Source organism: Martes martes, assembly GCF_963455335.1.
Source record: "Martes martes genome assembly, chromosome: 15".
NCBI classification, from domain to species: Eukaryota; Metazoa; Chordata; class Mammalia; order Carnivora; family Mustelidae; genus Martes; species Martes martes.
The window spans coordinates 54,934,224-54,960,682 of NC_137903.1; the positions used below are offsets into that span (position 1 = coordinate 54,934,224).

The 26,459-nt window shown below is 37.3% G+C and overlaps 1 protein-coding gene across 5 annotated transcripts in view; it reads right to left on the reverse strand.

Annotated features, from left to right (window-relative positions):
- Nucleotides 1-26,459, reverse strand: part of RPS6KC1 (ribosomal protein S6 kinase C1) — a 178,413-nt gene that overhangs the window by 130,127 nt on the left and 21,827 nt on the right. For 4 of the 5 annotated variants that reach the window (XM_080824321.1, XM_080824319.1, XM_080824320.1 and 1 more), the window contains exons 4-5: nt 15,923-16,038; nt 2,453-2,546 (exon numbers count right to left, since the gene is read on the reverse strand). In XM_080824321.1, coding sequence (XP_080680447.1) covers nt 2,453-2,546; nt 15,923-16,038 — 210 coding nt within the window. The remainder of the gene's footprint in view (nt 1-2,452; nt 2,547-15,922; nt 16,039-26,459) is intronic. The other variant, XM_080824322.1, reaches the window with a different exon arrangement.

Below are 26,459 nucleotides of genomic sequence, written 5' to 3' on the forward strand. Positions count from 1 at the left end.
CCTGGTGTATGCATGTGGTCTCACTGTACTTATTAAAGCATCCTCTTTACTTCTCAGAAGTGTGTGTCCCACTTTGAACAATAAATTACAAACTCATCCTAGCTTTAGGTAACATCTTTTTTAACCACATTTTTACCACAGCCACATTTTAACCCTGAACCGCTTCCCATATTTTAGAACACCACCCCAAGAAAACACATTCCTAATAATAATGCTCCTCCCCTTCTCTTCCAGATGATAACAAAGCACAAAAAACCTCTGTATCATTCCCATTCCTGATGACCTTACACTAAAATAGGTTCCTAAAACACACATCTCCCACCATAGCTGACTCACACCTACTATAAAAAAGGCTTATCATAGGGGGTGCCTGGGTGGCTCAGTGGGTTAAGCCACTGCCTTTGGCTCAGGTCATGATCTCAGGGTCCTGGGATCGAGTCCCGCATCGGGCTCTCTGCTCATCAGGAGCCTGCTTCTCTCTCTCTCTCTCTCTCTCTCTGCCTGCCTCTCTGCCTACTTGTGATCTCTCTCTCTGTCAAATAAATAAATTAATTAAATCTTTTTTAAAATTAAAAAATTTTTAAAAAGCCTTATTATAGAAATCAAAAGAATACAGCCATCCCCAAATCATGCAACCTTTGATTCCTGTAACAAAACACAAAAAGAGAGAAACTAAAAAACATTCTACAATTTCTAAGAACTGTACTCCTCACTGAACACCTTCCTACAAATATTTCTATTTGTCCACAACTGGATGTCACCAAATCAGCACATCTATAGGCAGAAGATACCCTCTCCCTCTTTCTCAGGAAAAGAGTAACTCTTGGGCAACAGCCCCAGGTTATCACAGATATCAGGCTATCCCAGATAAAGTTACCTACCAAGGAAACCAGCTCTAACAACAGAATCCCCCTGGAACCCCAAGTAGGGACTAGATTTTTCAAAGCCTGGCAAGGATCTGCAGATCAAAACAGGTTACAAAGAATAGGTATTTGGACTATAGAGGAAAATTACTGTCAGCAGTGTTCTCCTATGACCTTAGCTGATTCAGTGTAGAGTCGAAGATATTGAGGACCTAATGGAAATCCCTGGGTCTGAGATCCCTGTACATTACACAAAACATTAGGTATAAACGAATGGACTTCGTTTTTAAGTCAGTGGGAGCCACCATGAAACACAAGGTGAGCTAATCATTTCTCAAATGGTGGCAACAAAAGAAAAACAAATTTTATGAGACTGACATGCTACCTACTACACTAACAAGACACCTGAGAACCAAATTTTAAATGCTCCAGCCTACACAATGAATGGGAACTTGCTGCTCCTATCAAATTAAGATGGGAATTTACTGCAATAAATCTGTATCAATGTGTCTGTTGATCTATGACATCAGTACATACCCCTACAAACACATCACTTAAATGAGATTATGGCTACCTCCCATATTCAGCATCCTCTTCTACCATAAACTGTTATCCATTAAAGAGATCAAGAAATATGTAGTCTATGATTTTACTTTTATGTAAAAACAAACCCAAGCCTCCTCAAACAAATCTAATTACCTATTTTAAAGACTCTCCCTCCATGTCTCCAAATCTCTTTATTAATTCCAAAATCCTCCCTGGAATAAAACTAGCTAAGGAAATTTAAAGACCAAAATGTATAGATTTTAAATCTTCATAAAAATCCAAGGAAGGCTTAACAAAGGAATGAAACAAGAGATTAAGCATTCTTGAATTAAAGTGATTAAAATTTCAAAAACTGCTTTGGTTTAAACTCATGTTATTACAAAAACATACTAAAAACACTAAAACTGCCCGAGGTTTGTTCTTTCTAGGAACATGACTAAACTTTTAAAGCCAGTCTTAAAATTAATTGTCTAAAAGTCAGATGCTGCTAAATAAACTTTAGCAAAATATTCTTTTTTTTTTTTAAGATTTTATTTATTTATTTGACACAGAGAGAGAGAGATCACAAGTAGGCAGAGAGGCAGGCAGAGAAGGGGGGGTAGGAAGGCTCCCTGCTGAGCTGAGAGCCAGATGCAGGGCTTGATCTCAGGACCCTGAGATCATGACCTGAGCCGAAGGCAGAGGCTTAACCCACTGTGTCACCCAGGCCCCCCTAGCAAAATATTCTTAACACTAGACAATACAACTTCTGAACATTCATTATACTACATTTCATCAAATCTAATACGCCATTAATTATAGGATAAATCATTATTTTATATATCACTAAGAAAGAAAAAAGCTGTCAATTAAATGTAAGATATCATCAACCCAATATCATGCATATCAGTGCGTATCAGTGATACTAAATGCAAAGAAAAAAGTATCTTAGAATTGGTGAAATACTCTCAAATTCCTATAGCCAACTATTCTTTTGCAATTCAAATACGATTTATAGTCGGCAATCGAAACCATGAAATGAAAAAAAAATCAAAACATCCTACCTTCTGTACTACATTCAGGAAAGCTATCAACGAGGGAATCCGAATAAGCCTCAGCAGGACCAATCAATTCAGAACCATCATTAATTATTCCACCCTAAAAAGAGGAGAGGAATTGTGTTTCATTGTTAATGAAAATATTTTAAAAATGAGTAATAAATGACCAATATTATCTGAATTATGTATAAGAATTGCAGAAACTATGCATCTGTTAAACTGGAAAATAGTTGTTTTTTAAAAATAAGAATATCACTATTGATTCATCAATTGTAACAAATGTACCACACCAATGCAAGGTGTTAATAATAATAGGGGAATGTGTGAAGGAGAAAGGGGACATACAGAAAAGCACTATGCTTTCCTTTTTTTTTTTTTTTGTTAAGATTTTTTTATTTAAGAGAGAGTGTGTGTGCATGATCACAGGCAAAAGGGGCAGAGGGAGAGAGAAACTTAAGCAGACTCTGCACTGAGCACAGAGCCCCACACTAGGCTGGATCTCATGACCCTGAGATCATGACCTGAGCTGAAATCATGAGTCAGAAGCTTAACCGACTATACCACCCAGGTGCCCCTGAAAACACTATACTTTCTGCACAATTTTTCTGTAAACTAAACTGCTCTAAATAATCATCTATTATTAAAATCTATCTTTAGTCTATTAACATTCAAAAGGAATATTATGTTTGTAATATCACGTGGCTTGTTATAAAGCATTTTTTAAAAATCTGTCAAAAATACTCATTAAAAAATGGAAGGAAAAAAAAGAACCACTCACCAACTAAAGACTATTTATTGCTCCATATCCTTAATGACTGGTCATTCTAATTAGTGATAAATGATGGGACTCCATTAGAAGTCATTTAATTTTATCAAATTACAAACTACAATATATCACACAGCACCTCAGTGATTCCAGAAGTACCTTAAATTTGAAAACCACTTGGACATAATAATGTATGTAAAACTAAACAATTTAAGATATTTGTATTATTTTTAATAAATATAAAATTGATTTCTCCATGTGACCATTATTTTAATTCTATATTTAGGTTTGCAAATTCAACGCTCCAAAGGGTGTTTTCTCTTACTCTATGTGCAAGTAGAGAATGGAACTTAACCAGGTAAGTGGTGGTGGTGTGATTTAGTGCTGTGTTTTCATGGACTGCTCCAATCATGGGTATGAGGGCTTGTAATCCTTAAAAATCATAACTGAAAGAATAGCTCTTCTGCTCCTTAACACCCTTCACCAATAGTTCCATGCCCCCAACCATTACTACCAAAATAGCAAAACCCAAAAGAAACATAAGACCCCTATTTCCTCTCTCCTTCAGCACAAAGAACTCAACAAAATCAAAAGTCTCCCTGCCTGCTTATCTTTAAGAAGGAGAAATTTTAAATGTCCCTCTCAAATTACTGACTTTTACTTTCCACAGTATTCAGTAAACTCAAACTTTAAAACAATTACTCTCTTGGGCACCTGGGTGGCTCAGATGGTTAAACATCGGCCTCCTGCTCAGGTCCTGATCCTGGGGTCCTGGGATCGAGTCCCGTATCTGGCTCTCCCCGCTCACCAAGGAGCTTGCTTCTCCCTCTGTCTCTGCTTCTCTCTCTCTCTCTCTCTCATGAATACATAAATAAAATCTTTAAAAAAAAAACTATTCTTATTCTTATTATTATTATTATTATTATTATCAGACACAGTGTGTGTGAGCAAAAGCAGGGGAAATGGCAGGCACAGGGAGAAACAGGCTCCCCACTGAGCAAGAGGCCCAATGGGAGACTCGATTCTAGGACGTTAGGATCACAACCTGAGCCAAAGGTAGCCTCTTAACTGAGCCACCCAGGCGTCCCTCAATTACTCTCTTTAGAGGTAAGAATTTATACTACTTTGTTCTATTTGTTTATTAAAATATTCAAATCACAGTTTATATTTGAATTCTCTGAAAAAGAAGAGTATCTATTTCAGACTAAGCCATTCAAACCAAATCTTAAGAAAACCTACGAATATTCTCGAGAATTTTAATACACAAAGCTGATTTATAATCTCATTAACAGAAAGTGCCTTTCAACTATTAACTACCTCTTCAATCATGAGGTGTGTGACTTTAAGTTACCTATCTATAAAATGGAAATATTATCTATAACTCAATAAGTTGTTAGGACTAAAAGATTTCATACATGTGAAGTGTTCAGAACAACATAAGCACTCAATAAATTTTTATTTGTTAATAATTAGCTGATATAAGATCTGTTTACAAGATAAAATGAAAACAGAATAAAGAATACAAAAAATGTTTTAGCTCAGAATCCCTCAGAAATTTTATTTACTTAACAAATGATATTATACAAAGTAATACAGACTAAATCTTTAATTAACCAAAATAATAAAAACTGTTCCATAGGAATTCGAGGGAAGTAGTAGAAAAATGGGCCACAATTTTATTTTAATCTCCACATTAAATCTCTAGATTAATTGCTATTTTGATCTCTAGACCAAAAACATTAACCATTTCATGTTCTTCACTACGCAGTAGACAGAAACTCTTATTACACAGCATCTCAGATTTTTATTAATGAACTGTCAAGCTGGAGGGTGAAAGAGTTCAGGTATGACGGAACAAGTAGATTAGCAAATGCTCTTCCCAAAAGGCACCAACTAGAGAAAACTGTCAAGACAACCATTTGAGGGCTCTGGAAATTGACCAAAAACATAAAACAAATGAAGAAGTAGATACCATGAAAAACCATAAAACCACAGGTAAGAATTGTGGGAATCTATGGCATTCTTGCCTGGGGTTGCTCCCACATTCCATCCCAGCTGGGTTGCCATGGTAATTATAAAAGGGCAAGGCAAGCCTTGAAATTCAGCAGATGCACTTGCAGAGGAGGCTGACACGATGTGGACTGAAACACAGAAAAAGTCCACCCCAAACAGTATTACCAGTAATAGTAAGCAAACCCAGTGTCAACACAGTGGCTCAGCAAACATGAAGCTGCGGCAAGCAAAGAACCAGCATATTAGCCAGACATTTCACAGGCTGATATAGAAAATACACAGCCGTATGGGTTCTTAATATGCTCTCTACCCATCCACGCAGGAGATCAGAGGGAAATCGAGATATCTACAATTCCCTGGCAAACTATGATGATGCACGCACGCACACGCACACACACACACACACACACACACACACAGAGGAAATCCAAGAGATCCCAGAGGAAAGCAAAAGCCAGGGCAAACTCAAAAATTTCTTGAACTTTGAAAATACACCAAGAATCATCAGCATGTGGAAGCAGCATATATTGGAACAAAGTGTTTAGTTGTTGTTGTTTTTTTTTAATATTTTATTTATTTAACAGAGAGAGAGAGACAGTGAGAAAGGGAACACAAGCAGAGAGAATGGGAGAGAGAGAAGTAGGCTCTCCGCTGAGCAGGGAGCCCAATGCGGGGCTCGAGCCCAGGACCCTGGGACCATGACCTGAGCCGAAGGCAGATGCTTAACGACTGAGACACCCAGGCCCCCCCAAACGAAGCGGTTAAATACAAGCAAAGACCAATCACTGGCTGACCACTAAGCTAGGCTGATACAGGACTAATCCCTAGTTAGCAGGTTTAAAAATACAATAAAAAGTAAAAACTGAGCAGAGATATCAGCAATCACTGCCCATTAAACAGACTCCGCAGATTCAGCACAGACACTTTACTGACCACACTAACAAAACAATGCTAACAACCCTCAGGGCAAAAATCGGAACTCTGATCTGCTATATTATCCAAAACTTCCAGTTTTCAGCAAAAAAAAATCATGAGACATACAAAGAAATAAGAAAGTGTGTGCTCCATACACAGGGGATGGGGAGGGGAAGCAATCAACAGGCAGTAACTCTGAGAGGGCAAAGATGCTGAACTTACAAGCCCAAGTCTTCAAAGCAGCTATTTATAAATATGTTAAATAATTAAAAGAAGTCATGATTAAATAATTTTTTAAAGTATGAGGTCTATGATTCATGAAACAGCAAATATAAATAAATACAAATTATAAAAAGAACCAAATGAAACACTATTCATAAGAGCCAAAAGTGGAGATGATTCAAATGTCTATCAGCTCATTCATAAATAAACAAAATGTGGCACATTCATATCTACCTAATGGAGTATTACTTAGCCCTAAAAAGGAATGAAGCACTGACACATGCTACAACATGGATGAACCTTGAAAACATAAGCTAGGTGAAAGAAGCCAGATGCAAAAGGCCACATATTGTATGACTCCATTCGCATAATGTCCAGAATAAGCAAATCCACCAAGACAGAAAATATATTAGTGGTTGCTAGGAGTTAGGGCAAGTGGGGAAGGAGGAGTAAGTGCTAATGGGCAAGATTTCTTTATGGGCTGATAAAATGTTCTGGAATTAGACAATGAAAATGGTGGCATAACCCTGTATATGTATATTTATTTAGTAGTATAAACTACTAAACCTTATACTTTAAAATGGTGAACTTTATGTTATATGAATCTCAATTTTAAAAACAGAACCAGATGGAAATCATAACTTGAAAAGCACAGAAACAAAATTCAACAGATTTGAGAAAGATGAATAAATCAACCTAAAGATCAATAGAAACTCCCCAAAATGAAAATCACAGGAAAAAAAGTCCTAATTAACAGTAAAGAGAATCAAAGGGCTATAAGGATACTCTCAAGCATACCAACCTACATGTACCAGACATGAGACAGAAAAATGCTGAAAAAAATTTTTGAAAGATGAGGCAGAAAACTTTCAAACTTTGATGAAAAATAATAATCTACCAATACAAGAAGATAAATTACACTCTAAGTGGATAAACAGAAAGAGATCTATACCTTAAGTCACACTACTGAAAGACAAAGGCAATTCTGGAAGCCACAACAGAAAGACTTCTATACCAGAACTACAGTGAAAGTAACAAACAACTTCTCATAAAGAACAATGAAAACCAAAAAGCACTGAAATGATAAATTCAGAATTTTAAAAGAAACAGTAAATCAATAATTCCATATACCCAGAAAAACTATTCTTTAAAAATGAAGGGTAAACAAAAACATTTCCAAAGACTAAGGAAGTCTGTTGCTAGTACACCTGCCTTATACGCACAAAAAAGAAACTCCAGGCAATCTTTCAAGCTGACAACATACAATAATTCAAATCCACCTGAACAAATAAAGAGCACCAAAAAAAGGTAAATATGAGGGTAAATATAAAAGGCTATATAAATATATTTTTTTTATTCTCTTTAACTTTAAAAGACATTAAATCATAACACTCTATTGTTGGGTTTATAGTATATTTGAGAGATACATATGATAATACAAAAAAGGAGAAGTGAATAGTGCTTTATGGAGCAAACTTTCTATATTTTACTGGAATTAAGTTAAAATTAACTTCAAGTAAGTTGTCATAAATTAAAATGCATTATTTGAGGGGCACCTGGGTTGCTCAGTGGGTTAAAGCCTCTGCCTTCGGCTCAGGTCATGATCCCGGAGTTGGGATCAAGCCCCGCATCCGGCTCTCTGCTCCAGAGGGAGCCTGCTTCCTCCTCTCTCTCTGCCTGCCTCTGTCTACTTGTGATCTCTATCAAATAAATAAAATATTTTTTAAAAATAAATAAATAAATAAAATGCATTATTTGAATACCTAGAGCTACCACTGAGAATATAACTTAAGGAGCACCTGGGTGGCTCAGTGGTTACGGGTCCAACTCCTGATTTCGGTTTAGGTCATGATATCAGGGTAGTGAGATCCAGCCCTCCATCAGGCTTTGCCCTAAGCAGGGAGTCTGTTTGAAATTCTTTCTCTCCCTCCCTCTTGGCCCTTCTCCCCCAGCTTGCTCACTCTCTCAAGCTCTCTCTCTCTCTCTAAAATAAACAATCTTTAAAATATATATATATATATGTATGTGTATATATATACATATAACTTAAAAACATAAAAAGGAAATTTAAATAGTACAATAAAAAATATGTAACACAAATAAAATAAAAATAAAATAAAATAAAAATAAATAAAATAAATAAAATAAAAAATATGTAACACAAAATAAAAATAAAATAAAAAATATGTAACACAAAAGATGACATAAAGGAGACACAAAAGAACAAAAACATATGAAATATATAACATATAGCAAAATGGAATATTTAAATATAAAAGAACTAAAAATGCTAATCAATGACAACAATTTTGAGACTGGACCAAAAAAAAAAAAAAAAGATCAAACTATACAGTGCATGTAAGAGATACCCTTTAGATTCAATAACACAAACAGACTGAAAGCAAAAGACTGAAATGAAAGCGGCAACCCTCTCAGGTCCCCTCCCTCCTTGGGAGCTTTGTGCTATCACTCTGCTACCACTCGATAAACCTTGCTTTGCTGCCACCACCACCCCCCACCAAAAAATAAAAAGAAAGGTTCCATGCAAAAAGAGACCTAGAGCAGTCTTTTTTAAACAGTGGTCTAGGGGTGGCTGGGTGACTCAGTGGGTTAAAGCCTCTGCCTTCAGCTCAGGCCATGGTCTCAGGGTCCTGGGATCGAGCCCCACATCAGGCTCTCTGCTCAGTAGGGAGCCTGCTTCTCCCTCTCTTTCTGCCTGCCTCTCCACCTACTTACGATCGCTGTCTGTCAAACAAATAAATAAAAATCTTTTAAAAATAAACAAATAAGCAGTAGTCTATATTAAAATCATACAAAATATATATTAAAGTCATACAAAATAGACATTAAGACAATAAATACTATTCAGGTCAAGGAGGGCCATTTCATAAAACTAAGAAAACCAACTTATCAGGAAGCAATATCCACTATAAACATACATGCACATGACAACAGAGCCCCAAAATAAATAAACATTAACAACTGAAAGGACAAATAGAAAATTCAACAATAACTGGAGGCTTCAATACCTCATTCTCAGTAATTGATAATAACTACACAGAAAATCAGCAAAGATACCAAAGACTTAAACATCACTAACAACTAACCTGAACTAACTAAAATTTACATAAAATTCCACCTGACAACAGAATATATATTCCCTTTAAGCACACAAGGAATATTCTCCAGAACAGGTTGTATGCTAAGAAATAAATCAGGTCTCAATAAATTAAAAAGAACTGAAATCATACAACACATGTTTTCTGACCATGACCACAAGAAAACTAGAAATCAAAACTAAAAGAAACTTTAGGAAATCAACAAATATTTGGAAATTAAAGAACATTTTCCCTTTTTCTTTTTTTTTTTAATATATAATATATTATTTGTTTCAGGGGTATAGGTCTGTGATTCATCAGTCTTACATAATTCCCAGCACACCCCATAGCACCCCACACCCCCATGTACATCACCCAGCCACCCTATCCCTCCCACCCACCCTCCACTCTAGCAACTCTCAGTTTGTTTCCTGAGATTAAGAGTCTCTTATGGTTTATTTCCCTCTCTGGTTTCATCTTGTTCCATTTTTCTCTCTTCCTCTATGATCCTCTGTCTTATTTCTCAAGTTCCTCATATCAATGAGATCATGTGATAATTATCTTTCTCTGATTGACTTATTTCGCTTAGCATAATACCCCTAGTTCCATCCATGTTGTTGCAAATAGCAAGAGTTCATTTTTGATGGCTGCATAATATTCCATTGTATATATAGACCACATCTTCTTTAGCCATTCATCTGTTGTTGGACATCTAGGCTCTTTCCATAGTTTGGTTATTGTGGACAATGCTGCTATAAACATTCAGATCTCTACATTTGTATCTTTGGGGTAAGTACCCAGTAGAGCAATTGCCAGGTCATAAGGTAGCTCTATTTTCAACTTTTTGAGGAATCTCCATACTGTTTTCCAGAGTGGCTGCACCAGCTTGCATTCCCACCAACAGTGTAGGAGGGTTCCTCTTTCTCTGCATCCTTGCCAACATCTGTCATTTCCTAACTGGTTTATTTTAGCCATTCTGACTGCTGTGAGGTGGTATCTAATTGAGGTTTTGATTTGTATTTCCCTGATGCCAAGTGATGTTGAGCACTTTTTCATGTGTCTGCTGGCCATCTGGATGTCTTCTTTGGAGAAATGTCTGTTCACGTCTTCTGCCCATTTCTTGATTGGATTATTTGTTCTTTGGGTGTTGAGTTTGATAAGTTCTTCACAGATTTTGGATACTAGCCCTTTACCTGATATGTCATTTGCGAATAACTTCTCCCATTCTGTTGGTTGTCTTTTGGTTTAGTTGACTGGAGCCATGCAAAACTTTTTTATCTTGATGAATTCCCGATAGTTCATTTTTGCCCTTGCATTCCTTGCCTTTGGCGATGTTTCTAGGAAGAAGTTGCTGTGGTTAAGGTCTAAGAGGTTGCTACCTGTGTTCTCCTCAAGGATTCTGATGGATTCCTGTTTCACATTTAGGTCTTTCACCCATTTTGAGTCCATTTTTGTGTGTGGTATAAAGAAATGGTCCAGTTTCATTCTTCTGCATGTGGCTATCCAATTTTCCTAACACCATTTGTTGAAGAGACTCTCTTTTTTCCACTGGACATTCTTCCCTGCTTTGTCAAAGATTAGCTGACCATAGAGTTGAGGGTCCATTTCTGGGCTCTCTATTCTGTTCCATTGATCTGTCTGTTTTTGTGCCAGTATCATACTGTCTTGATGATCCCAGCTTTGTAACAGAGCTTGAAGTCCAGAATTGTGATGGCACCAGCTTTGGTTTTCTCTTTCAACATTCCTCTGGCTAGTTGGGATCTTTTCTGGTTCCATACAAATTTTAGGATTATTTGCTAAGGAACATTTTTCTAAATAGCCAATGGGTCCACAGAAAAATCACAAAAGAAATTTAAAAAATGCATTAAACTGAATAAAAATGAAAACAAAGCATAAAAAGTTATGGGATGAGGTTCAAGCAGTGCTAAAAGAAAAATTAATAGTTGTAAATGCCTATGTTAGATAGAAGAAATATCTCAAATTGGTAACCTAAACTTCCACTTTGAGGAATTAATTAGATAAACAGCAAAGTAAAAGGAAGAGCAAGCAAAAGGAAGGAAATGAAGTTTAGAATAGAAATCAATAAAATGAAATAGAGAAAAATGAAATAGAAAATACAGAAAAATCAACGAAACCAGGTTAGTTTTTTTTTTCTTTCTTTCTTCCTAAGAGAGAGAGAAAGAATGAGCAGGGAGAGGGGCAGAGGAAGAAGCAGACTCCCCCCAAGCATGGAGCCTGATGTGGGGCTCTATCCCAGGACCCTGAGATCATGATCTGGGCCAATGTCAGACGCTTATTCGACAGCCAAAGTGAGACACTTAACCAAGTGAGACACCCAGGCACCCCAACCAGGTTAGTCTTTTGAGAAAATCAACAATATCAAACTTTTAGCTAGATTGAATATTGGATATTCCTATGCCAAAAGATTAATTTAGACTGTTACTTCAACTGTATACAAAAACTAACCAAAAATGGATCACAGACCTAAATGTAGGAACAAAACTTGTAGAAAAGAACACAGGAGACTTTGGATTAACCTAAGAGTTTTTGGATATGACCAAAAAAAAAAGTACAATTCAAAAAAAGAAAAAAATTGATAAATTAGACTTTATCAAAACTAAAATCTTTTGTACTTCAAGTGACACCATTAAGAACATGGGCAAGCCACACACAGGGAGAAAAATATTTGCAGAACACATATGTAATAAAGGATTTGTATCCAGAACATATTCAGGACCCTTACAACTCAATAATAAGACAACCCAACCAAAACTGGACAGATTTTAATACACATTTCACCAAATTATGTGAATATGCACATGAAAACAAGCTCGACATCATCAACCATTAGAAATAGAAATTAATACTACAGTGAGATACCACTAAACACATACTAGAACAGCTGTAGTTTAAATTTCACACAATTGGGTGAAATTGTGTAAGAACCAGAGACTTCATACATTGCTGGGGAATGTAAAACAGTACAGTCACTTTGAAGAACAGTTTGGCAGTTCCTTAAAAACATAAACTTATCTGAAGACCCAGCAATTCCACTCCTCAGGACCTACCCAAAAGAAATGAAAACATGTATCTAGTCATAGATTTGTACACAAAAATTTGTTGGCAGCAGTACTGGACAAAGGGCCAAAAAACCGAAAACAATCCAAATGTCCATCATTTTGTCAGGGTATAACAACACGCACTATGATCTATCTCTGTGAGAGAACACTACTCAGCAACATAAAGGAACAGAATACTGATACACAATGTAATATGGATGAAACTCAAATCATTATGCTAAAGGAAAGAAACCAGAACAAAAAAGCAACATAATGTGTGATTCCATGTATTTGAAACATCCCACAGAGGCAAATCCATAGACAGAAAACAGGTAGTTACCCAGAGATGGGGGTGGGAAAGGGGGTTGCCAACAACCAGACACAAAGAAACTTGTTGAGGTGATAGAAATGTGACAGTTGCACACCTCTATAAATTTACTGAAAGCCACTGAATGGTATATTTACAATTGGTAAATTTTAAAGTATGTCAATAAAACTGTAAAAACACACATACATATATACATACATAACCAGCAAAGAATACACATCGAAATGCATAGATGAAAAAAATTAGGCAATATACTGATAATTTTTTAAGATGAGTAATGAGTAATGGAGGCTCAGTATAGTACTCCTTCTACTCTTACGTATGTTAAAAAAAATCCAATCAAGTGGCTAGGTAGCTGTTTGCACATGATATCCATCATCAGTGTTTCCCCCAAAACAAAGAAGCACACAAACAAAAAAAATCCAAAACCTATTTAACCTCTGATATTGTAGAACACCCTCTGACCCGGCTACCTAACAAACTCCCCTCCATACCTTCATCCACAATGAGAACTAGAAAGCTAGGAGTCACCCACCCAGACTTTTCTGAAGCTAAGGATAGTCCTGTGACCCAGTTCTGGTAAGATAAAAGAAGGACTACCTCTAGATAGAATTTCTAGGAAACCTTTTCAAAACTGGCATTCATTCATTCATTCATTTATTCACTTATCAGCCCTTTTACTTTCACATCCCAAACCAGGAACCTAAGGCTTTGATGACGTCATTGAGTTCTGTACCAACCCTTCCTATCTTCCTCACTCAACTTCTTGTTTTATGAGACAAATAAGCCCCTTTCTTATTTAAGCTAATATGGTAAGCTTTTTTGTTCCTTGTTTGCAGCCAAATAACCCTCAAGGATCCTATTTTCTTATCCGTATTTAGAGGCTGACTACCACTATTGTGATATTACCACATCAGTGTCTCTCTCCTGACCAGCACACTACTTAAGGTATTTCTACCATATTTTCTAAGATTAACTTGACTTCCCTTAAAGTGCCCAATGTCTTCTTTTCTTCTATCTCTCATTTCACAAAGCCTAGTAAGTCTCATTCAGCGGCAGTTACAATCAGGAATTCCCAGGTCCAAAAGAAACAGAATGAACAGGTAACTTATATTTCACTTGTTCAAAGTCAGGGGAGCCTGGGTGGCACACTCAGTTAAGCATCAGACTCTTGGTTTTGGCTCAGGTCATGATCTCAGGGTCGTCAGATCAAGCCCCGCATCAGGCTCCACACTCCCGTGCGCAGTCTGCTTAGGACTGTGTCTCCCTCTCCCTCTGCCTCTCCCACCCACCCTGTATGCATGCATGCACTCTCTCTCTCAAAATAGAGGAAAAAAATCAATAAAAATAAGTAAATAAATAAACTGTTCAAAGTCTAACATCTGACTTCTATATGCCTAGACTGATTTTTTTTAGCCCCTGGCATGTGTTAATTTGCATGACTGCCTTTCACAATTTCTATTAAAGCCACATCCTTCTTGCTTAATAATGCTGCCCCTTTTTTAAAGATTTATTTGAGATAGAGCACATGCATGTGCATGAGCTAGAGGAGGAGGAAGGGCAGAGAGAGAACATCTCAAGCAGATTCCCCACTGAGCACAGAGCCCAAAGAGCCCACTAAGCTCTATCTTCAAACTCAGAGATCATGATCTGAGCTGAAATCAAAAGTCAGATGCTGAACCAAGTGAGCCACCCAGGTGCCCCTAATGCTGCCCTTTTCTGTAAGCATAGACCACTTACCACATAGATAGAGCTGTAAACCAAGAGTAGCAAAGAGCAAATACTGTATCAACCTGATCTGGCCTTTTATCCTAAAGATCTGCAGTATGCCATAAGCAGAGCCACCTTCATCATCTCAGCCTGGTTTACACAATAATGAAATATCAAGTGATGAAGTCAATTACTAGAAATATTACTGGTACTACAAACTTTTCTATTACTATTTGTATTTCTATTAGTGTAAAGTCATAAGTTTATACTATCTTTCAAAAGATCAACTTTCTTCAGTAAGTTAAATTAGGTCATAAAAAATAATTTCCTTTTGTAGATCCACTGGCATCAGGAAAATTAAAAAATTCCAATACTCACATACTATTCATATACTTCATACGTTCTACCAGTTACAGTTATACAAATGAGTAGATGTTTAAAGAAAGGAAGAAACAAGTATGGCACAATCACCTAGGTTTCTTCTGGAAGTCTAAAGGCAATAGGAAAATTGTAGTCATTAAAAACACTGATATCAACTAACAATCTGCACAACCGCAATACAAAATAAATTAGAAAATTATTATTTAAAATAGTAAAGCACTCTGGAGCACCTGGGTGGCTCAGTTGGTTAAGTATTCAACTCTTGATTTCAGCTCAGGTCATGATCTCAGGGTCAGGAGTTGGAGCCCTAAGTCAGACTCCACGCTGGGCGCGGAGTGGGCTTGTGAGATTCTCTCTCTCTCTCCCTCTGCTCCCCCCCACCCTGCTGGCACTCTCTCTTTAAATACATAAATAAATCTTAAAAATAAAATAATATAAAATGATAAAGAACTCAGAATGAAAACATTTCATGTCAAGCAACAGTAAACACTAATATCCAATGATTCTCATCACATGATTTGTACTAACCTACCTCTCTAAAATTATACAGTGACTATTTTTGCTCTCTCACATAAATTAGTACAATTATAACAAAATGAATATGAACTTATAGTGGTTTCTATCCCAAAAAGTCTACTACTGAAAGATACCTCAAAAAGTGAAGGCAACAACTAGAATTTCATGATACTTAAATTTTTTTCTAATGTACTTCAATTCTGATGGAGTCAACAAAATAATCTCTAAGCTGTTTGCATCATTTTTTTAAATCTATGAATCAAAAATCTTATATATTTCTACAGTAAAAACAGAAAATATGTCAAAGACATCGCTGTTTACAACTAACTTCTACTTATTTTAGTGAATAATGAAATTCAACAGTAAATGACATTTTCTGTTAAAAAACAACTTGAATTCCACCTTACTATAAATTAGAAAACAAAAATATTTAATGAAGTACAAAATATTTCAGCAAGACTACCAAACCTTGAAAAAATCTTCAAGTTGTTTACTGTTGTAAAGAGCAGGGATATTGGCAGAGAACTGTAGCAAATCTTCAGCACACTGTCTTCTCTCTTCAATAACTGTTTCATCAAATCGTCCTAGAATCAAATAAGAACCAAGACTTAAGGAAGGAAGGAAGGTTTATGAGAGTTTACGTTCCCAGCTCAGAAAGAAGCAGCAGGCCTATCGCTGCTTTACTACACAGTCCTCTAAGAGTCAAGTCTGAACTATCAGAATCAGCGCACTCTCCCCCAAAATAGACAATAGTGTTTCTGACACAAGAGACAGAGGTGTGAACTGATAAATCAACGGTGCAGGCCTACTTGAAGGCCTGTCCATGTAAGAAACTTAACATTTAAGAAGCTGGTTTGAAACTCAAGCTGAAAAGAGATTTCTAAAGAACTCCAATGGTTTTCCATAGTAATTTAATACTGTAATTACTCATATAATTTTCCCTTTCCCACTCTTTTTGATTTATAAAGGAGCTGAAGAGAGGAAATTATGAGAACATCTGTATATCAGTGGGGTCAAAAACCTCAGCTTGAAGCAAAAAAGCTTTGAAGCCAAACTCTATGTGTTCCGCTGTCAGCGTACGTGACAGCATGCCTGTGAGTAAAAAGACGGCCCGCACAGCACCAGTGAGCTCTGATTTACAAGGTGATTGAAAGGTGGTTTTCATAGAATTTTTTTTAATGCTATATACAATTTGAATGCTGATAAGACATTTTAAAATATGATCATTTTGTACTCCTGTTAGATCAGATTCCTGGTTGGCATTTGTCATATGCCACATAACGCTGACTGCAATCCAGGCTTCAAAAGAGGAGCATCATCCCATAAACATTTTAAGCAGCTTTGCAAATGTTAACAGAAAACTGAGGCACAAAGAGATTCCGAGTTATATAACCCAAGACAAGAATTTGAAGCTGAACCACGAAACACTCTCAGCTCAATGTGTCTCATGCTTATTATGGTGAAGTATTTACTTCATAAAAACTAAAAGAAATGGTTTTAGAGTTAGACCTGGTGTAAATCCTAGCTCTATCATTCACTAGCTATGAAACCTTAGATAATTTCTTCATTTGTGAAATGGAGAAAATGAACAATATACTTAAGACTCCCAGTTCTATGATAGGCACATAATTAGCACTTAATAAATTAATCACGATGCCTTTGAATGTTCAAGTGTCATTACAGTGTCTAACATACAGAGCATACTAATTAACTCATACCTAACTGTAAGAGTGAATGGTTTTTCAAAAAAAAAAAAAAACCTCTTTTTTTAAATTAATTTATTTGCTTATTTTAATAAACATATAATGTATTTTTATCCCCAGGGGTACAGGTCTGTGAATTGCCAGGTTTACACATTTCACAGCACTCATCACAGCACATACCACCCCAATGTCCACATCCCCACCACCCTCTCCCGTCCCCCCTCCCCCCAGCAACCCTCAGTCTGTTTTTTGAGATTGAGTCTAAAAAAACAAACTCTTAACTGTGGAACATTCTACCTTAGAAAATAGCCATCTTTCATTAATAAAAAGTCTTAACAGTGGTCCATAAACAACCTACTCAGCTAAATGGATGGTTCCAGAGACAACAGTCCTACCAAATTTCATGCATATGTCCACAGGTACCTTTTTCTAGGTAACGAGCATGGAACTTTTATCAGCATCATCAAAGAGCCCAGAGCCCAGTAAAGGTTCACATGCCAGAGGCAGTCAATTAGAGGAACCCTAACATTCAGGACAGTGCTGTATTGATGCTATATTAACAACCTGCCAGTTGTTAGCCCAGGGTCTGTTTTCACCTTCTTCCTTAGTAAAATAATCCCCAATTTCTAACTGTGGACATGGTAACCCAGAGGGAAAAAAAAAAAACAAAAAACACTACATTCCCAGCTTGCCTTACAGTTACGTGTGGACATGGACTATGTTCTCGCCAAAAACATATAAACAAAAGTTATATTGTAGCTTCCTAAAAATCTCTTTAAGAAATAGCCTTTTCTGCTTTCTTCTTGGCCCCTTCCAGGTAGGACTGTGACATGGGAGGCTAAAAGTGACAGAGCAACAAGACGGGAGCCTGGATTCCTGATCACTGTGGAGCTGCCCTGCCTGGAGCTACCTTCAGATCTCACACCATGAGAAAGAAATCGACTTTTATTTGTTTTTAGGTTTACCACAAGAAACCAAACCTAATACCATTATGTTAGTTGGTGTTTCTGTGTTCTGTGTTTCTATTATTTCCCAGTTCATATGTAACAATTCAATTTAACTCAATTCTCCCGATGATAATCTATTTTTTTTTAAGATTTTATTTATTTATTTGACAGACAGATCACAAGTAGGCAGAGAGACAGGCAGAGAGAGAGGGGGAAGCAGACTCCCCGCGGAGCAGAGAGCCCGATGTGGGGCTCGATCCCAGGACCCCGGGATCATGACCCGAGCCGAAGGCAGAGGCCCAACCCACTGAGCCACCCAGGTGCCCCTCCCGATGATAATCTAAAATGATGTGCTAGCTTACCTATCAATAATATTATCTGGAAACAAACTTCCAAGTGCCTGTAGAGCAAATTTTCTGGACAACAATCTAAGTTACTCAGTCTTGGGAAAAATCCACTAGCCAAACAGGTTAAAATGACAACTAATGTCCATTATTCCTTCTCCTGTCTAAATGAGAAATTAAGTATACACTGGTACTTATGATTATAGTCCAATATGTTTATCCTTTAAACACAATTTAATTCCAGTGCCTATGAATTAATATTAATAATTTTGTGAACATATATAATCTCAGAACAAAAATCCAGAAAATGCACAAAAAAAATCATACTATGTTTCAACCCACAAAACCACCTGATACTATCTTCAAATGCATTAACTACTTGTCGAGAAATTTTAATGGAAAACTCACTAATATTTAACAACACCCTAAAAAGTCTCATTCAGTAGCTAAAACAAATACATATTAATTTGGGAGCTTCAATCCTAAATGTAATCAGTGATTCACCCCACTTCCCTATTAAGCTAGACTAAAATGCTTAAGCAATGAGTACATCAACTTCTAAAGAGAATAAAACACATCTTTATGCATTTCCATTCTACTAAACTTGGACAAGTGGAGAGGAATTAAAATATTTTTCAGAATGGAGCAAGCACAATCAAAAATAAAGGCCTTTGCAGTAAAAGGTTCAATTACACTGAATCCTATCATCAGAACAAACAGATGAAAGAACACGCTCACTTCTTTGTTCCTAAGATATTTCAGAATAACAAAAAAAAAAAAAAAATGGGATTTGTAGCATAAACGAAAGAGAAGCAGATAAATTTTAATCCAATAGCTACTAGCCTTAATAGAGTAAACAAAGCCATCCAATTTTAAATTAAAAAAAAAAAAAAATAGTAGCAAGATTCAACAGTCATCCTAATTGTAGTCAACACCCTAGTAGCCACTATTCTCTAGTTGCTAGGCCTTTAGTAGCAGCTAAACCTCACTCGAAAGCAGCAACAATGAGATATCATAAACAGGAACTTCTTTATCACTACTTTAAATTTCCATTCACAGGGTCAATGTTTATTTTCCCATGTACAGAGTAAAAATTATAGCTGACTTACAAAAGAAAATGCAAAACATTTTTCATAAGAAGATTTATTGTGTAGTATTACATAGTATATACTATATCATTTGTATGTGTATATATTATATATATATGCCAGCCCCCACCCTCAGTGACCCAACAACGCTTTATTAAAAGCTAGGGGAGGGGCGCCTGGGTGGCTCAGTGGGTTAAGCCTCTGCCTTCAGCTCAGGTCATGATCTCAGGTCCTGGGATTGAGCCCTGCATCGGGCTCTGTACTCAGCGGGGAGCCTGCTTCCCCCTCTCTCTCTGCCTACTTGTGATCTCTCTGTCAAATAAATAAATAAATAAATAAATAAATAGCTAGGGGAGAAAAAATTAAATTCAAGCATTCTAATTAAGCTGGTAACTCACTCAAAATAAAGGCTCTCTCTGATTTATTAAGCCATCTTTGGGACATTCTTTTTTTTTTTTTTTTTTTTAAATGTAGAATACCACCCAGATAACCAGAGCTTACAACTTTTTTAAAATGCAAATGTCAATGATCAAAAACTGGCTATATGGAACAAAAAGTTGCCCCTGACCAGTAAGAAACTAGCTAGAAAAGCCTGATGCTGATTCTTAACTGAAGCAAAAATTCATTCAGAGTAGGGGCGCCTGGGTGGCTCAGTGGGTTAAAGCCTCTGCCTTCGGCTCAGGTCATGATCCCAGGGTCCTGGGATCGAGCCCTGCGCCGGGCTCTCTGCTCGGCAGGGAGCCTGCTTCCTTCTCTCTCTCTCTCTCTCTCTCTCTCTGCCTGCCTCTCTGCCTACTTGTGATCTCTGTCTGTCAAATAAATAAATAAAATCTTAAAAAAAAAAAATTCATTCAGAGTAAAAACAAAGAGAGGCCGAGGTTTCCAGGTGTGAATTCTTCCCAGTCAACAGCACCAAGAACATACCTCTACATGAACAAGTTGGATTTATTGCTCCTTGCAACCAGGCAAAATGTATACTACTGGGCACCCTGGGGCATTTCACTAAGAGGGTGTGAGAATGGACTCACGGGATCTGGGCTTGTGTTAGGTACTTCTGGGAAAGATTTAAAGAAATGGGGGCTTTGCCCTGGTTCGGATGCTGTTAGGAAGTGGGGATAATTCTATGGGTTCTACGAATTCTATCTAATTCCATGATGCTACAATTTTAATAAATCTTATTATGAGGCAAGATGAATGAAGAGAGGCTAAGGCTGTGATTTACATGAAGAGGCAGCAGTCACTCACAGCTGCCGAGATGAAGATATGCTGGATCATTTTTGTGACTTCAACAACATTCATGTTTTTGTGCTCAGATAGGATTCCAGAGTGGTCTTGTTTTTGTCTTGATCCAAGGACAAAGAGTGCCCTTGTCTAATGCACCTGTTCTGTGCAACTGCTTACGTTCAACAGGAGAACAACACAGCATAGACATGAATGCAAGGCCAAACTCCAGGAAACACCAAGGTCGAAAGAAAAGGTAGTGCAAGGCCAGTTCTTTCTTCGCTATCAGGAACTGCTTTTCTCTTTCTCATAGGAAAGCAAAGTGTGATAACAGATCTAACAAAACAAACAAAACAATGATCTAATCCTGAGAAAGCAGACAGGTGGACAAAACTGTCTTATACCTTTAAAAATGTCATTGTCATTAAAGACAAAAAAAATGCATAAGGAATACTCAAGATTAACCTAGAGGCATGATCCTAGATCCAAAAACAAACAAACTGAGGAAATATGAATATGGACTGCACACTTTATATTATTGTATCAAGGTTAAATTTCTTGAGTGTGATATGGAATTGTGACTATGGGGAAAATACGAAGCGCAGAGGTGAAATGTCACAATATCTGCAACTTATTCTCAAATGGTTCAGAAAGAAAAAGAGAGATATGTAGAGTCATAAAAAAATCCAGCAAATTTGTTAATAATCAATGAACTTGGGCCAAAGGTATAAAAGTATTTACCACATTATTCTTTTGTGGTTTTTTTCTGTAAACTTAAAAATTTTGCAAATTAAAAAAAAAAACAAACTGGAAAAAAATAAGTTAGGTTCTCTACTGGTAAGACGTAAAACTGAAGGGGAAAACAATGAACTCAGCCTAAAGGAAACAGAGAAAACCTCCTAGGAGAGGAGACATCTGAAAAGTCTGCAAGGCTAACAAGAAAGTTCACTGCAGAGCAGGGCAATGCTGAATTCGGAGACACAAGAATATGGTATGTTAGCGGTAACCGACCAACAGAATATAGCTGACAGCAGCGGGTATGTGTCAAGCACTGAGCTAGGCACACTAGAGTTGTAATCCATAGGACAGGAAGGTATTTTCCCTATCTTACCAATAAGAAAATAGGCTCAGATGTTCATTTGTACAAGATCACACTGCTAGTAAATTAAGGATAGAGGATTTGGGCCTAAAGCCACAAGATCCCAAAAGGCATGTTCTTTTCACTATACCGCTAGACTAGTAACTACATTTTTGCTGGTTGTGTCAACTACAATAGGATTCTCTTTTGCTGCTGAGGTTCCCATACTAAAAGTGTGAGAGCAGTTAAAAAGATAGATGCTTAACCAACAAGTCCCTCTACACAAGGACAGCTGCAGCCTGCAGGGTTCACTGCAGTTATAAAGTATTACAAATGGACTGTACCATTTACTAAGAGAGAGAAACTGCTTACTTATCAAGATTAATAAGAAACTTTCACTCCACAATATGTAAGGATGTGGAGAAAAGTTGAAGATAATCCATTAGCAAGAGCAGTAATAGCTACAAATCTCAACCAATTTAGAAACCACTCCTTTTCACCCAGTGACAAGCTTCCTGTTTAAGAAGCTGGGCTGTGTATCTCTCCATATTAAAGTTAAAGATATATGGATGCAATTAAGTTCCAAAGTACAGAAGGTATAAAATAAAAAGTAAAACCATCCCTCCTCCTACATCCTGAGAAGGTACATATATTATACAAATGTGTGTAGGTATATCTTCACATAATAACATATGTCTGTTCAAACACAGATGTGAGCTTACTAAACATAGTGCTGTACAACATTTGTTTTCATGTCTTAAAAATGTAGCTTGGATATCTTACCACACTGGTATATTTTAAAGAGCTAAAGAATTCTATTAACTGGGTAAATTATGGCATATCTGTGCAATCACATAATGAGAAAATTCAGTTTCTGTTCCGTTTTCCTCTACTGAAAATGCTGCAAAGAACACTCATGCGTTATGTACATATGTGTGCACACATTTGTGTGTGCATATTTATACATTGGGCATGGTCCTACATGCTGAAGATATAGCCATCAGTAAGAATAAAGTAGTCTCTACTCACACAGTTGTGTTAAGGACTCAGAGAAAAAGGGAGAGAAAAAGACAGTTAAGTATGAGGGAGGTCTCTTATTTTTAGAATAGAAAAGAACCCTTTTTGGTGTGCATTTAGAAGGATGATTCTTAAAATTCCCCAGATTGGGGGCACCTAGGTGGCTCAGTTGGTTAAGCGTCTGCCTTCAGCTCAGGTTATGATTTCAGGGTCCTGGGACTGAGTCCCACATCGGGCTCCCCACTCAGCGGGGGTATGCGTCTCACCCCCCCTCTGCTTCTCCCCCCTACCTCACACATACACTCTCTAATAAAGAAAATCTTAAAAAAAAAAAAAAAACAAAAACAAAACTCGGGGCACCTGGGAGGCTTAGTGGGTTAAAGCCTCTGCCTGAGCCAAAGGGTCCTGGGATCGAGCCCCACGTCGGACTCTCTGCTCAGCAGGGAGCCTGCTTCCCCGCCTCTCTCTCTGCCTGCCTCTCTGCCTACTTGTGATCTCTGTCAAATAAATAAATAAAATCTTTAAAAACAAAACAAAAAAAAAGCTCCTCAGATTGGTGAATTTTAATTATTTGCATCTTCATAATTAAAATAGAATGTCGGGATGCCTGCATGGCTCAGTGGGTTAAGCCACTGCCTGTGGCTCAGGTCATGATCCCAGGGTCCTAGAATCGAGTCCCACATTGGGCTCCTTGCTTGGCAGGGAGCCTGCTTCTCTCTCTGCCTCTGCCTGTTTGTGCGTGTGCTCTCTCTTTGACAAATAAATAAATAAAATCTTTAAAAATAAATAAATAAATGAAATAGAATGTCACTGGGGTTAAATATCCCAAGGAGATAAAGAAGTCATACAACTCAACACCAAAAAAACACAAACAATCCAATTAAAAAAGTGGGTAGAGAATCTGAATAAGCATATTTCCAAGGAAGACATAGAGATGGCCAACAGACACATGAAAAGATGCTCAACATCACTATCAGGGAAGTACAAACCAAAACCACAATGAGATATCACCCCACACCTGTCAAAATGGGTAGGCTCAAAAAGATAAGAAATACCAATTGTTGGCGAGGACTTAGATTAAAGGGAATCCTCCTGCAACTTCTGCTGCAAATGTAAATTGGTGCAGTCACTGTGGAAAAGAGAATGAGGGTTCTCCAAAACATCAAAAACAGAACTACCATAAGATCTAGAAATTCCACTTCTAGGTATTAATCTGAAGAAAATGAAACAACTAATTCAAAAAGATATATGCATCCCTATGTTTATTTCAATATTATTTACAATAGCCAAGATATGAAAGCCACCTAAGTGTCTATCAATAGACGAATTGATAAAGAAGACATGGTATATATACATATACACATACACACACACAATGGTATATCATTCAGCCATAAAAAAGAATGAAAACTTGTCATTTGTGACAACACGGATGGACCTAGAGGGTATTATGGTAAGTGAAGTAAGTCAGAGAAAGACAAACACAGTACAATTTCACTTATATATGGAATCTAAAACACTAAACAAATGAACAGACAAAACAGAAACAGATTCATAAATACAGAGATCAAAATGGTGGTTGCCAGAGGAGAGGGAGGTTGGGGTGAAGGGGATAGGGAGGTTGGGGTGAAGGGGATAAAGAGGTACAAATTTCCAGTTATAAAATAAGTAAGTCACAGGGATGTGAAGTATAACATAGAGAATACAGTCAAAAATATTGTAATAACTTTGTATGGTGACAGATAGTAACTAGCTTCATTGTATTGATTTCATAATCTACGTAAATGTTTAATCACTATGTTGTATGCCTGAAACACCTATCATATTATATGTCAACTATACTTCAATTTAAAAAAAAATCTAAAAAAAAAAGTAGAATGCCACAAAACTTAAAAACTTGACAGTAAGGATGTCACATCCTTAAAGCACTTCCCTTTCAGAACGTCCAGATCATGATGCTCACTTCAGCTAAGTTTCTCAGAAGACAGGCTGAATCATCATACCCACAGTACCTATTTTAAAAATGTTTCTTGAATTAAGCGTGCCTATAAAATTTCCAGATAATTAAGGCTGGACTGGTATTAACCAAAGACGACTCTTAATAGCAGCAGAATCATGATCAGAAAAGGTATGTAGTTCAATGGCAAAAAACAAGTACAACTTTAATCAGAAAAAGTATCAAAGAAAAAAGTAAAGAACCATAGATATTGGGTAATAACAAAGAACAGAAGGCACCAGAAATGTGACTAAGATGCAATATCTGAGCTCAAAGACCAAAGGAGGTAAAGATTTACAAGAGTTTGTGGATCCCTTAATGTTTCGTAGGGGAACAAAATGAAGTGATGGTATCTTCAAAACTAATGGTTCTATTGCTACTGACCTGTTGTCCACATCTCTCAACTGCTTCTCACCTAAGGAAATACAAATACTTTCCTTTGTAATTATGAACCAAAGAAACCTCTTGACATTGCGTATATTTCAAGACACCATTATATATCATAAATTGTTAATATTAAGTATTTGTTAAAATTAAAGAATTGTAGCAACAAGCTTTTGATGGCCACTTCATTCTGTCATAAATGCCACTGATATTACTATACTATTATGTATCTGTTTCTTGTCCCCAGATCTCAAGGTGTTGTGAAACATGGCAATATCCTAAGAAAGGTATAAAGCTCACGGAGTACAGCCTGAAGAAATCACTGTTCCACATGAACTACAAGCCAGTGGAGGATGGAGAATTTCAAATCATCCAAAAATCTTCCTCAATCAAAGAGAGCATCAGTAGGGTTCAGTCCAAAGACTAAATCCACATAGTAATTTGAACAAGGAAAGCTCAATATAATATTAAACAACTGTTAACTTATTAATTCTAAAGAATACCCCCAGGGTAAAAGAAAGTACCAAAGGAAGGAATAATCTAGAAGGGGGAACCCCTCCCCAAAAGTTGGGATTGGGATCTTCATGGAGAACTGTTTGTAGCCACTGAATGGGGAGAAGTTAGCTGGGTTCCCTAGGCCAGAGCTGGTCCACGGTTGCCGGGAAAGCAAGAAAGACCCCTCCAGAGTTCACATAGGACGAGACTGGCAAGCGAGCAACAAGAGAGAATCACAGTGCTGGGAGCCCACTCACAAGCAAGGTAACACAGGCCTGGCGTACACAACTTTCTGGGGTAAAGGCAGGCCAAGGCTGGCAGAGAGGTATGCAGAAGCAAATAGGGCATCAGGAGCCTGCTCACCTATAGAGCAATGAGGTCTGAAATCTACAGTGTCCCCCGAGCACAGGAAACAACCTTCAGGGAGTCAGAGAGTCAGAAGCCCACTCTCCACTAGGTCTGGGGTGCCTTGGTGTACACAGTCAAGAGGCCACCAAACTAGCAGGGGATGCAAACATGTCAGTGGACTGCGTTTAGGTGTGTAGCTGAGGCAGAGGCCTCTGGCAAAAATGTAGTAGAACCAAAAAGAAAAACAAAATCCATAGCACACTGGAAGGTGGGAGAGAAGCCCCTTACCCTCCTCCAGTGCCTCTCCATCGGCGTCTACTCTGAATAGCATACTCACTGTGAAGGAAAAATATTTAAAGAGTCCAACCCATTAATGCACAACAG